This window comes from Doryrhamphus excisus, chromosome 9 (genome assembly GCF_030265055.1).
Source record: "Doryrhamphus excisus isolate RoL2022-K1 chromosome 9, RoL_Dexc_1.0, whole genome shotgun sequence".
NCBI classification, from domain to species: Eukaryota; Metazoa; Chordata; class Actinopteri; order Syngnathiformes; family Syngnathidae; genus Doryrhamphus; species Doryrhamphus excisus.
The window spans coordinates 13,205,036-13,218,169 of NC_080474.1; the positions used below are offsets into that span (position 1 = coordinate 13,205,036).

The 13,134-nt window shown below is 40.7% G+C and overlaps 1 protein-coding gene across 4 annotated transcripts in view; it reads right to left on the bottom strand.

Moving 5' to 3' along the window:
* kcnh3 (potassium voltage-gated channel, subfamily H (eag-related), member 3) overlaps positions 1-13,134 on the bottom strand; it is an 86,701-nt gene that overhangs the window by 8,830 nt on the left and 64,737 nt on the right. For all 4 annotated transcript variants that reach the window (XM_058081686.1, XM_058081687.1, XM_058081685.1 and 1 more), the window contains 6 exons: positions 12,800-12,957; positions 11,883-12,084; positions 9,687-10,037; positions 8,531-8,730; positions 7,934-8,183; positions 2,446-2,660 (listed from right to left, as the gene is read on the bottom strand). In XM_058081686.1, the coding sequence (XP_057937669.1) occupies positions 2,446-2,660; positions 7,934-8,183; positions 8,531-8,730; positions 9,687-10,037; positions 11,883-12,084; positions 12,800-12,957 (1,376 nt within the window). The remainder of the gene's footprint in view (positions 1-2,445; positions 2,661-7,933; positions 8,184-8,530; positions 8,731-9,686; positions 10,038-11,882; positions 12,085-12,799; positions 12,958-13,134) is intronic.

A 13,134-nucleotide genomic window follows, 5' to 3' on the forward strand; every position in this document is an offset into this window, starting at 1 on the left:
GGCCAGGTATCATGCCCCCAAGTGCCAGTATCAGCCCGAGACCGAAGGTCACGTACCTTACGTATCACGTACTATTTAATATTTACTATTATACTAATATTTACTATACTATTTACTACAATTTACTATTTTACTCCAGGCGAAAGACAAATAGGGAAAATAGCAAACAGAATATTAGAAATGGAATGTTTTATCACCATTAATGAGGAGGACACTCTTGAAATGATCGAAAAAACTAAAAATGCAAATACAAGTCGGAAAACCAAGGGCGACCTCAAGCTTTTTTCTGAATGGCTCATCAACTGCAAGAACGAACGAAGACTGGTAGAAAGTATTCCCCCGCCTGAGTTAGACAAATACGTGTCTATGTTTATTTTATCAATCAGAAAAGAAAATGGGGATGAATACGAGCCTGATTCTCTCAAATCAAAATTCAACTCTCTGGCACGTTACATGATGGAAAAACGAAAGCTAAACTTCCTGTGTTTACACTGTTTAGATATAATACATGTAATAAACTGAAAATTTTCTGGAAACAAAATGGTCTTTTGATTAAATAGTACGTGATAATAAGCTCATGATTAAATAGTATGTGATAATAAGATCATCACATGGTTTGTCTGGTATCAGGCCCAGTATCATGCCCCCTAACCTATAAGTACTGCACATCCACCCATCTATAAGTCCATCCATCCATACATACCATACATCCATCCTGATGCCCATCAATCTATGCATAGACACACAAACACACACATCAGTTATCCAGCTATCCATACAGCCACCTCCTCATTAATGCATCCTTTTATCCACCCATACAGTATAGTGGTCATCCTAAGCATGTCAAAGAGACCACACATCCCCACTGATTGAGAGTTATGTCAGGCATTGCTAGCTAGTGAGCTAAAAGCCCTGGGCTCCCAACCCACTGACCAGCACGGCTTTTGAGGTGTCGGGGAGTGAGGTTTACTTAATGTTCTAACACACAACTAAGCTAGCTGGCATCTGTTACATACCCATGCATCCACACCCATTCATGTAGTAGACATACAGTACCTAATGCTGTGACTGGTGAGTGTGTGTTGGACTTTTAAGTGTTGTTGTTACTACCAGCCCTAGCGTGCATAAATAAGCAATACAAAAGCCAAATCCTTCTCCTCAGCTGTCCTCCACATGTGCCCTTGCGGACAAAAGCTCAGTCATCTCATGTGTGTGAGTTGGAGTGGACTCTGCAGTAAAAAAGCACTGCAGTAGAAGAGGAAGAGGAGAAAAACAAAGCTCGCCAAAGTGCACAGTCTTCCTCCACCTACGCGGCTGGCTGGTCTATTTTTACCCGTCGTGATCCAATCTTAGCAGCAGCTGCAGGGGACAGCCAGCCAGGGAGAGCCCGTGCTTCCCCCCCCCCATTCTATTTTTAGCAGCAGAAGGCTTCAAACAGCAGCAGCGAGCTATTCTGGGCTCCCACTGCTGCTGCTGCTGCTGCTGCACCCGTTATGCTGTTTGTGTGTCTGACTGCACACTGTGGTGTCAACATTCACGCGTGTGTGTAGTAAACTCATGTTAGCCAGGTCATGCATAGCTTTCATCCACCAAAGAGACCTCCTCTTAAGGTGAGCGTCACCTGAGGCCTTTATTTTGCATGTTGGAGGCTGCACGTGGAAGTGTGTGATTGTGCATTCATAAGCACACACCTCCCGCATAGCAACACTCCCTAAGCACGTGTCCCTGTCTATACACTAATTCACATTTTCGTTGTCGTTCAGTCCAGGCGCTTTATGCATATGCTTAAAGGTGATATTACTATTTTTCTCCACTATTTACACATTGTATTTTTGAATATTTAAGAATACATTTATTTAATGACATCCATTCATTCATTCATTTTCTACCGCTTTTCCTCACAAGGGTCGCGGGGGTGCTGGAGCCTATCCCAGCTGTCTTCGAGTGAGAGGCGGGGTATTAATAAATTAATGAATTAAGGTGTAAAAATTGTTGTTTCAAATTTAAAAATACACATTGATACACATTTCTTGAAAATTTCTAGAGAATTCCAAAGACCACCGACATACTGGTCAGTGACATATTTTTACACTTATATGATGGTTAGGAATGCAAAAATGTTAATAAAAGGTTTTAAGATGGCAACAGTTTGACCCTGGAACAGATGATTTCCATTATTTCCTAGTCATCATACAGTATATGACGACCCTTAACTCCACCCACATTAGTAGTTCCTGGTTAAGAGAATGTTTACCTTAGGGAACAGGAAATGATATCAAGGAGATCAACAGGAAGTGATCACAAAGTAGTGCAAATAAGGTAACTTTCAATGTAAATAACACTTACACTCAATGGCCACAAGAGGCAGTCTAATTTTATTAGCTTATATTCCTGGTTTTAGCTTTCCCAAACAATCGTGTTTCAAAGGTTACGTTAGGAACTTACGTCGCTGCCGTGTCCGTCACGCAAATTGTAGGTGAGGTCGTGCTGGATCTCGCCGATGAACTTCTGGGCGTACTCCGGGTAGAGTCTCAGCACCTCTCTGAGGCCCTTCAGGCTGATGTACTGAAGGTCACAGTAGGTCAGCGCCTTGACATTGGCGTTGGTTTTGATCACCTGCTCCTTGGTCAGAGAGTCTGAGCCGATCAGGTCGCCTTTACCTGGATGGACATATACACACACTTTCTCTTAATAGGAGTTAAGTATGTTAAGTTTAAAGGTTGTCATATGGTGTTGGATGGAGGGAAGAACATATTGATTGATGGGGGTGTGGAGAGTTAAATGGGTAGATGAATGGAAAGCTGAATGTACTAATAGAAGAATAGATAAATGGATGGATGGGTAGATGAAGGACTGAGGGGGTGCTACCATAGAGGGGGGAGGAACGAAAGAAGGGTGATGGCGCGTGGAGGAGGAAGAAGTGTGATCAGGCGAGGTGGCAAGAGGAAGTGAGGAGGGAGGTGGTGACAGACAGCCATGATGGGGAGAGGTGGAGGGGGGCGATATAATAACAGCCAAACATCTTGTAGAAGCTTTTCCTTCCATCTGTGCTCTCTCTCTCTCTCTTATCCACCATCACCCCCACCACACACACACTTTTTGTCACACAGATGACAAGCAGCACCTCAGCAGCTTCGGGGGGAAATCTGGCCTTAATAATCACACCAATTTCTTTTTAATTGTTAGACTTATTTGCAGACGAATCTCCCAAAGTGACACTTTGCAGAGCGAATATATCTTGTGTCTGCGTGTGTGTGAATTACATTACTTTTTTTTCTTGTCAGTTTCAGCCTTTTTTTTTCTACTATTATTTTTTTGTGCTGAAACTGCATTTTGTCACCATCCAATGAAAAGCAGGCCACATGGTAAAAAAAAAAATCTCTGACCCCATAAAAGCACTTTTGCAAGCTGTCAAGGATATATCCAGGCGGTGCTCTAACCTGCTGTGGTGCTGTAACCCTGAAGTGTGAGGCTAATTTAGGCAGACGTATGAAGAAAGCATTTTCCAAACAAGGCAGAAAAAAACATGATGAAGCAGAAATAACAAATCATTAATAGGTATTTTAAAAATCAATAAAAGGTACAATTGTTAAATATGAGATTATACAGCACACAGTAGATTCCACACAAAGGACACAAGAAATTATGCTTTTTTTTTATAAATATGAACTTTTTAGGTGACATAAAATGTTTATTTGTGTGTAGACATGAATCTAAAATGCATCAATACTAAGGTTTTCAAATATAGTTTTAAAAATGTAAACTTGACCTATCGGGTTCAAAGGTCAAACGGCACTTTTATCTGTCCAGAAGTAATTATTGAAAGCCTTAAAACCGTCAAAGATGATTTCTCTAATTTTGGTAAAAGCATTTTGATGAAGTCATTTCTTGTAGTTGGGTTTCCAATCCTGGAAGCGCTACAGTGATTTATGAGCACGGTGGGAGTCAATGTGGACTTCTGTAAAGGTTAGAGCATCGATCATCAACCCTCCATCCATTAAGATGTCTATGTATGTGCCTGTGTTGATAAAGTTAATGGAAAGGGCAGGATTGGAGATACAAAAAAAAAGAGAAAAGTATATGTTGTCTTGTTTACTGGTGTGGGTTGTTTCCTTGCCGGGATTAATGCCTTAACGAGAATGATACGTAGGCAAAATTGGCACATTTGGATCAGCACCAAAATGTACATCTTTCAAAGAGACACATCTCTTGTAGTGTGAATGTGAGTGTGAATGTTTATATTTTAACGATTGGCTAGTGACCAGTCCAGGGTGTATCCCGCCTCCTGCCTGAACTCAGCTGGGATAGGCTTCACTGTACGTGTGACAATATTTCTCATTTAGAGAAGAAGCTTAACCATGTTGTGGGTCGCATCAAGGGACATCCGAGTACGTTGCGTGTAGCACGGGTGGTCAAATGACCGCTACGGTGAGGGGGTTGGGGGGGGGGGGTATCGTGAATGGCATTGCGGGAGAAAGCGCTACAGAAATGCACTTATAATACTTAAACTTGCTGATATAGTTAATCTTCAAACAGCTAAAATAATGCATAGGGCTAAAAATAACCAATTACCTAAAAATGTCATCCAATACTTCTCTACAAGAGAGGAGAAATATGATCTCAGGGAAGAACTCAATTTGAAACACTTATATGCTAGGACTACGTTAAAAAGCCATAGCATTTCAGTATGTGGAATCAAACTATGGAATGGATTGAGTAAGGAAATCAAACAATGCACAACGATGAGCCAATTCAAGAAACAATACAAGCAGTTGATGTTTGCTAAATATGTAATAAAAATATAGTACTTTGGTAGGTGACAAAATAAATAAATTAATTAATTAAAAGAAAACAATAAAAAAAAACATTAAACTATTTTAGGAAAGCAGGAAGTTAACAAATGTAACAGTTACTGACTGCAAAAGTACCAGATGGAGGGGTAGGATTTAATAAGCTTTGCTTCTTCCTACTCCTTTTGGACACTTGGAACTGTGAACTGATTATGTGATGCATTCAATTGTAATCTGATGCATGTTCAAATGAAATAAAACCATTACCATTACCAAATGATGATGATGCCTGTATTTTTGTGAGAGATGAGGAAAGCTACGACAAGTAGATCAAACATTCTGGTGAGCTTGTTGGGTATGGTGGAGACAGGGATCTGACCATTTCCGATTCTGGTGATGTCATAACATACAAATTAGATGAGTGAATTAACTCCCATTAGAAACTTTGGGTCATACTAATGACTTTTCTCACTTACAGTATGCATTAATTTGTAACCATTTTCAAGCTACAACCCTTTGAAATAGTAATATCAAAAGTGAATATTTTCTTGAAATAATCTGTGATAATGGAGCGTGTTTACTTCACAATGTACCTTCATTGTTTTCTGACTTATATCAATAAGTCTGTTTGTCCAGTCTTCTATTTTGTCATTATTGTTTTCTTAAAAGTCATGTTAAAATATTGTATCGTCTCGTTCTTGTCCTTATCGTGTCTTGTCCCGTCTCATGAGTGTATTGTGACATCACTATAGTTTATGTAACAACGTGCAATTATGAATCAACAAGCAGATAACATTGCAGATTTCAAGCAGAGCTGTGTGCACACTCCCCAGCATTAATAATCAAACTGTTTTAATAATGTAATATTTTTTTCCATTCATTTTTAATAGCAGTGCAGTCCAGTGATGTATCAACTCTTGTGTGTTTGTGTGTCATGATCAAGATCAAATACTGGCCGTTGGCATTTGGAGATTGATCCCACTTCAGCACACACGCACACACACAGCCTCACATTTGTACATGGCATTAATTCAACACATTTTGACCTTTTCGGGAACAGATGTTAGAGAGGTGAACACGTGTCTCCGCTTAACACATAAACATGCGCAAACACACACATACTGTACAAGATAAAGGTGGGTGGGGGTTCCACTTTCATTGATGCCTGCTACACACACACACACACACACACACACACACACACACACATACACACGCACACACACTCTGAAACACCTGGAGGAAATTCATTTACAGGTATACACTTAATACATATATTCATAAATGTGTACACATTCATGTTATTATGTATTCTGTCTGTACATACGCCCACCACTTTGATCTGGCTTTGCTACACATCTTAAAATAAAGCCTGAGGTTCTGACAACTTTCTTTTAGTCATTAGCAAAGTCCATAGCTTGTTTTTCCTTAGCAAATAGGCTAACCTCGCGTCATGCTAATGTGATTGTAATGTAAGCACTGTAGCTCACAAAGCTATGCTAGTGTTGCTGTATCCTCCTGTCCTACTCCTTAATGTATAATTACTGTATAGTCTATTTGACAGTACTATGTCAAATATGCATCTATTACGTTGAACAAGTGCAGTGTACAGTAATCTCTCATTTATCACGGTTAATTGGTTCCAGATCCGACTGTCATAAGTGAATTTACACAAAGTAGGATTCCTTATTTATAATTGAAATATTTTCGTAATTATGGCATAGAAAGCTTTACAGTTTAGCGCCGTCCAGACATGAAATGTCACCCTTACATTCATATTACAGTGTACCCTTGCTACATTGTAATTCATCTTTCATAGACTCACGCTCTTGAGGATTTATTTAACTGCAATTTTGCAAGTTTTTTTAAAACTGTGTGTACATTGTGCTCTGTGTCCTTGTGGTGTATTAGAGCGGCCTGTCAGTGTTCTGTTGTGTCTGTTATTGTATTTACTACTGCTATCAGTAGTATATGTGTATACTCATGTGAGAGTTGAAGATATGCCTAGTCATGTCCAGCTGTCTCTGCAGCTCTGACTCCTCTGTAGCTGGCTTAATATAGAGCCACAGCAATCCTGATTGGCTAAGGGAGAACCCACCTGCGTTCTGATTAGCTGTAGACAATTCACAATCAGTCTCCTTCATGCACGACTGCCTTTTTCCTGTTGTGTGATTGCTAGGTGCTAGCTATCACACATCACACATCTGACTGATGGCGGCTGGAGGGTGCCTGGAATACTGTATAGCAGTGGTTCCCAAACTTTTTACAGTCAAATACCCATTCAGGCATTTGATCTGAAGCCATGTACCCCCACTCCTGCACACCTGCATAACATAAACCTTATTATGTTAATGAACTTGAAATATTGAACATAAATCAATGGTTCAATCATTTTATAGTCATTCCGGGTGAAAAATTTGTATTTTATATACACATTTTGTCAAACTTTATCCTATAGCACTAATAAATAGATAAGTTATCATTCGACAGATCTTCTATTCCACTCTGATGTTGACACCGTTCCTTTTTAATCCATTGCATTTGAATAGACTTCATTTGAGCTTCACTTTTTTGTCTTAGGATGGCTTTGGTTTAAGTCTGCATATTCATTTCATACCAAATTGACAATGACAATTGACTATCACAATTGACGTACACCTAAGGGTACACGTACCTCACTTTGGGAACCACTGCTGTATATGAATCTTCATGGAGGATGAGGAATATGCTATAACAAGGATACAACAACACTACAGCCTAATGGCACTGGGACAAGTCATGATCAGATGCGAGAATGCATGAGTTACTTAATTACACGTGTCCAATCTTGTAAGTTGATCATTAAATTTCAAACAAAATTCCAACTTTGAGAGTGTTTAAACAAGACAGAAATGTGATAAAGGGCTCTATTTTCATAGGCAAAGCGCAGGCCCGCCTACGCCACGGGGTGCGGCCAGTGCACTTTGCAATTTTCATGAGCGGTGTAGTCTGGCGCAGCGCGGCACACCACGCTTCTATCCCTCCCACCAGTACAAGTGGCAAAGAGGGAGGAGAGAAGGTGATTGAGGGCATCATTTAACATACTTACCTGTCACACAACTTAACCACTGTGAACACAACAACACTCAACCTTGTGGACTCACCCAGTATGGCGAGCACGGTGTTGTCTTTCAGAACTTCCATAGAGCCTGAGCACACAAAGTAGATGGCTTGTAGGGCGTCGCCCTGCCTGATGAGGAACTCCCCGGGTGCACAGAAGGACGTTTTGATGATGAGCGAGAGCGAGCGCAGGCACCCCCTGCTGGCTGACTCAAAGAGAGGCAGTTGAAGGAGCTCCTTGTTCAGGTGCATGGCGATGTCGGCCCTCAGCTCATCTGGGAACTCCTTCAGGAGCTGCAAAGAGATGGTGTTGCATTTGATGCTGCTTGGAAGATGGAAATATCCTGCATGGAGGTTAATGTGTTCCAAACAAACAAGATGGCTGTCGGGTGCGATAAGCTAGTATTTGTTTGGTTTATCAAGAGATTATTTTCCTGTATTTTTTTTTTTATTATACTACCCATATGTCTTGATTTTCCATTTCCAAAAATGTCTTTCTTCCGGCTTCACAATCACTAAAATGGCTCAAATGTTTCAGTTTACAGTGCCATCTGTAGTTTTGGCATGCACTTGACACCTGAAAATTATAGTTGACCCCTTTTAGAAGTGTTCCAAGTCTGCATTTGCTAAAATCGTCTCACCTCACTGACGTCGATGCCGTTGTTGACTGACCAGGTGGTCTGGAAACATTCCAGCATTCGTTGCTCCAAAGCTTTGGGCAGTCGATGGACACGGATGAAATCTTTCAGGTCCTTAGTGCGAGTGTGGTAGAGTGAACGACGTGAGTACATCCGCTGGATGATGGCTGTCACGTTGCCAAACACCACAGCATGCATCAGCGCTGAGTGACATACAGGAGAAAATGGATATACTTTAATGTTGCCAGAGTACAGCTTGTCTTGCAGTATAGATTTACTATCCACTGGAAATGAGTCAACACAAAGCCATTATTGTCTAGCAACACAAGTAAGTAGCAAGATATTGTGTCTTCCCTACAGTCCAGCGTGGTGGTGGTGGTAGTGTACATGAGTACTGCTGGCACTGGGAAGCTGTGGTTCATTGAGGGAAAACATGAGCTATGACACTGTGAAGCAGAGCATGAGCACTGAGCTGAACTGGACTGCTTGGTGGAAAGGGATTTTACTTAAAAATTGTCTCTTATGTGTCTGTAGAAAGCTCTTATGATTCTGCAGAGTGGGGACATGCACGGACAAGCCAAAAAGTTCTTTCCCCGGATCTTTGCATTGACAGGCAAATACACTTATTACTTATTAGTCAACAAACATTTGTAACCCCACAATAACGAGTCTGAGGGCACATCCCGCTGAAAGAAACTGGCTTTTTTATTCAAGGGGATGAGTGAAGTAGAAAAGCGTTAACATAGTTTTTGAAGTGAATGCAAAGGACCACATGGGAACCCCTGAGCTCACTGTGAGGATAACATTCAGCAGGATTAATTAAGAGGTGGCCTTCACCCGGCTTCCCTCTAGCCTGTCTCTTTTAACTATCCAATTCACACTTCTCTGCAAAAAGGAGCTCATTCAAAGAAACAAACAAATCAAAAGATGTGAACCTTTTAACTGGAAACAAATACAAATCATACAATAATGCATTTTGAACATGTCTCATTTATACCAGAAAGACAGAACTGATACCAGAAGCACAAAGATGTGTCTGTTATATGGGAGCCAGGCAACGACATTTCGTTGGCAATTTCACTACTGTGTTTTTGTGCAATGACAATAAAGGAAGTCTATCTATCTATCTATAGGATAGCAAACAGGAGCACACACTCACCTCCGATGAGCATGGTGCAGATGGAGAAAATCTTTTCCGAATCAGTGTTGGCTGATACATTTCCGAAGCCCACGCTGGTCAGACTGCTCAGTGCAAAGTAAAGTGATGTCACGTAGCTGCTGCGCATGGAAGGGCCTCCGCCCAGGACCCCGAAACCTGTGCCTGATGTGCCTTCGCCTGCTGTCACATTGCTGGAGTTCCAGGGGCCTTGAACCCCAAACTCATTAGAGCCCGATGCTTTCCACTGGCTACTGTTGGCTGGGAGGGTGCCAGAGGAGGTGGGAAACAGGGCGGTCAGGGGTGACAGAAAGTAGGGCGTCCCCAAACGTTTGGCAAGCTCATGCAGCCAACCTGAAGAGAAAAATACAGTTTGAATTTAAGTGTATAATTTCAGTATGTCAAACAGAAGCGCTTGGGTTCATGTTTGTTTGCTGTATTCATAACAGTAGACTATTCCTATTCATATTATTCATATATTTATGAATTATGTCATCAAATTGTAGCAGAGAGTAGTAGGTGTTTGAGGTCAGACTTACTGGAGAGCAGGCATTTTTATAACCATATTTAGAATCATACTTATTTCTATTATTTCTCCCACTTACAATATATATAGAAATAGAAATGTTACTTTTTAAAGAAATACAATTGTATGGTTGTAGTTTAATAACTAGATTATATAATTATTATAACCTTGAGCATTTTTTCTGATGGTGGGAACAAAAAAACAACAAAAAAAAAATCAGGCATTCATTTGGGTTGAGGCATTTGTTTATGAGTGAGGAGACCTTTATTTGTCTAAATGAAGTACTGTAATACTTAAATAAGACTTAAGTCTTTTGAACATATTCAAACCTTTTTGTTGTCTGTTGCAGATTCTGAGTATTTGACTCTCCTACTAATCACCCATCAACAACACCCCATGAAAGTGCCAACAAACCCGCTAATCCCGATGAGGAGGAGAATTTTCAAAGTGAAAGGGCGGGAAGCAAGCGGCGAAGGAGGACAGATGAATAATTGAGCGAGAGAGGGAGAGTGTTTGAGAATGAATGTGTGTGACGCGGCAAAGCCAGGCTTAGCTTCTGTGACTACACAACATGAGAGAGGAAGAGGAATCATACAATATGGATGCAGGCGCCCATTGATCTGCGCACCAGGCTCGTATACAGTAGCTCGCTAGCCCGTTTGCTCGAAAACCATCTTGGGAAAGGACGAGGGAAGAGATGCCAGGCTCCTTATGAGTTGTATTCAAAATGCATTGGAAGACATGCTAGCATACATGTAACACAGATACAAAGTTTTATAATCATGAGACAACTGGTCAATGGCTTATGGATTATTAGTTACCCGTGTCTCTGCAATGAAATTTTACTTTACCTTTCCATTGTGTTGCCATTGCTACTTCATGTGTTAGTTGAGGATAAGTGGTATAAAGCGTTTACTCTCCAGTAAACAACAAGCAACAACCATTTAACAACAAACCAGTTGCTAACAACAATCACATGACCCAGCAACAGATGTTTGTTGGAAAGTAAAATAAACCCCTTAAAAAAAAATGCAAACTTGCGACAAAGGCTGTAATACATTATTTTTTCTGCATATAAACAATGCACTCAGAGCCTACCTATGCCAACAGTGTTATAATGCAATGAAGCCTAGAAATCGGATGCAATAAAATTATTCAATCTATTAAATTATCACTAGCATATTCATATTTTTAAATTGGATAAATCATGGCATTATCGTGCCTCATCATGAGCTCCACTTGACCAACAGTTGGCAAATACAGTTCCTTTGCTGGATAAATGGTACAATAAATGGTATGTTCAGGTGATAATATCATATCTACCTGTCATGAGCAAACAGGAAATCAACCCCTTGCCTTATCATCATTTCACAGCAAATCTTTATAGTTGAAAGTGTACAGTGTATGCAGCGTTCTGTGAGAGCTTTGTCCGACTCTCAGGGGAGCTTTCCATGGTTCTGAACTCATCTGACCCAGAGATGGGAACTTTACCATTTGCTTGAGGGATGTGTGAATGAAGAAGTATGAGTCCATTTTTGTGAAGAAGAAACAAGATGACTAAGCGTTACTGCCTCTAGACTCTATTAGCAGCTACTGTCAGTAGACACTTTAGTTGTAGCTAATAATATACAGGTAAGATGCTGCATTTTAACATGTAAAAAGACTTAACTGACCAATATCCCAGGATCCAGGACTTTCTATCTCCCTCCGACCGATGAAGTACCAGACGCAGGCCATCCAGTGCGCTAGCAGCGCGAACATGGACATGAGCAGGGTTAGGACCACGGCGCTATACTGGGAGTAGCGCTCTAACTTCTGCAGCAGGCGCAGCAAGCGAAGCAGACGCACCGTCTTCAGCAGGTGGACGCCAAAGTACTGCACAGACATAATCGTGTCAAATTCAAGGAAATTGTCTCATTTCACACTCAAAAATGAGTACTAAACTCACATTAAAAAGTTATGAGCCTGTCAAAGCCAATGACACCAAAATCATGTTCCGATTTTATGCTATTACTTATGATTATTTATCAGCTACCTTAAATGTTCCAATTAACGCCTCTATTAATTTAACTGCAGAGTTTTGTATACTGGCTGTATGTAACGCCCTGATAACTAAAAAAATAACTACACAAGATGTCAGTAATTGCATCTGAAATATCATGACAGCCACCCAGCAGTTTTATCTACCTCTGCATTCACTTTAAAATGTTTTTGTTGTGTTTCTGTTGTTTGCAATGAACTCATAAGGGGTGTCAGTGTTAACTGAGCAGTTTGCGCTTTACCTCCTATTACCACATTGGTTCTGGACTACTTGGCGTGGGTTACACGCAGCAGTAGCCATTGTGAGATAAATCAAACCGGCAATAAAAGTCTGTCGTTTCGGTGTGTTTGTATGTCAGTAATATTGCTGACATCTAGTGACCAATGTGAAGACTTCACATCATTTACCTTCTATTCAGCCTTATCATTTAGCAATTTATATGTTGCAAATGCTTAAAAAAATCATAAAACTGGCGTTTATATACATATATATTACTAATAAGAGACTGAAGTCAACCACACAACAGCATAATTTGTTAATTAAACTCACCACGCTGACATTGAAAGCATACAGGAGGTCAAAGGGCAGGGCTGCAATGAGGTCCACAAAGAGCCACGTGGTGACGTAGTGAACGCAGATGGAGCGAGCGTCGTACACCACTTGGCCTGACGTGCTCACAAATGTGGTTCGAAAGTTCAACACAATGTCTGACACAAAGAGAGAAAGCAAAATGACGTGTCATACTAAAATTAACACATCTCTCACAACTCATGCTTTTATACACTGATACATAACATAGCATAGTGGCCAAATTGAGGAGGTCAAAGGTTAGAATCTCTGTTTGGAGGTGTGGAATTTGCAGGTTCTGCCCGTGCTTAGGTTTC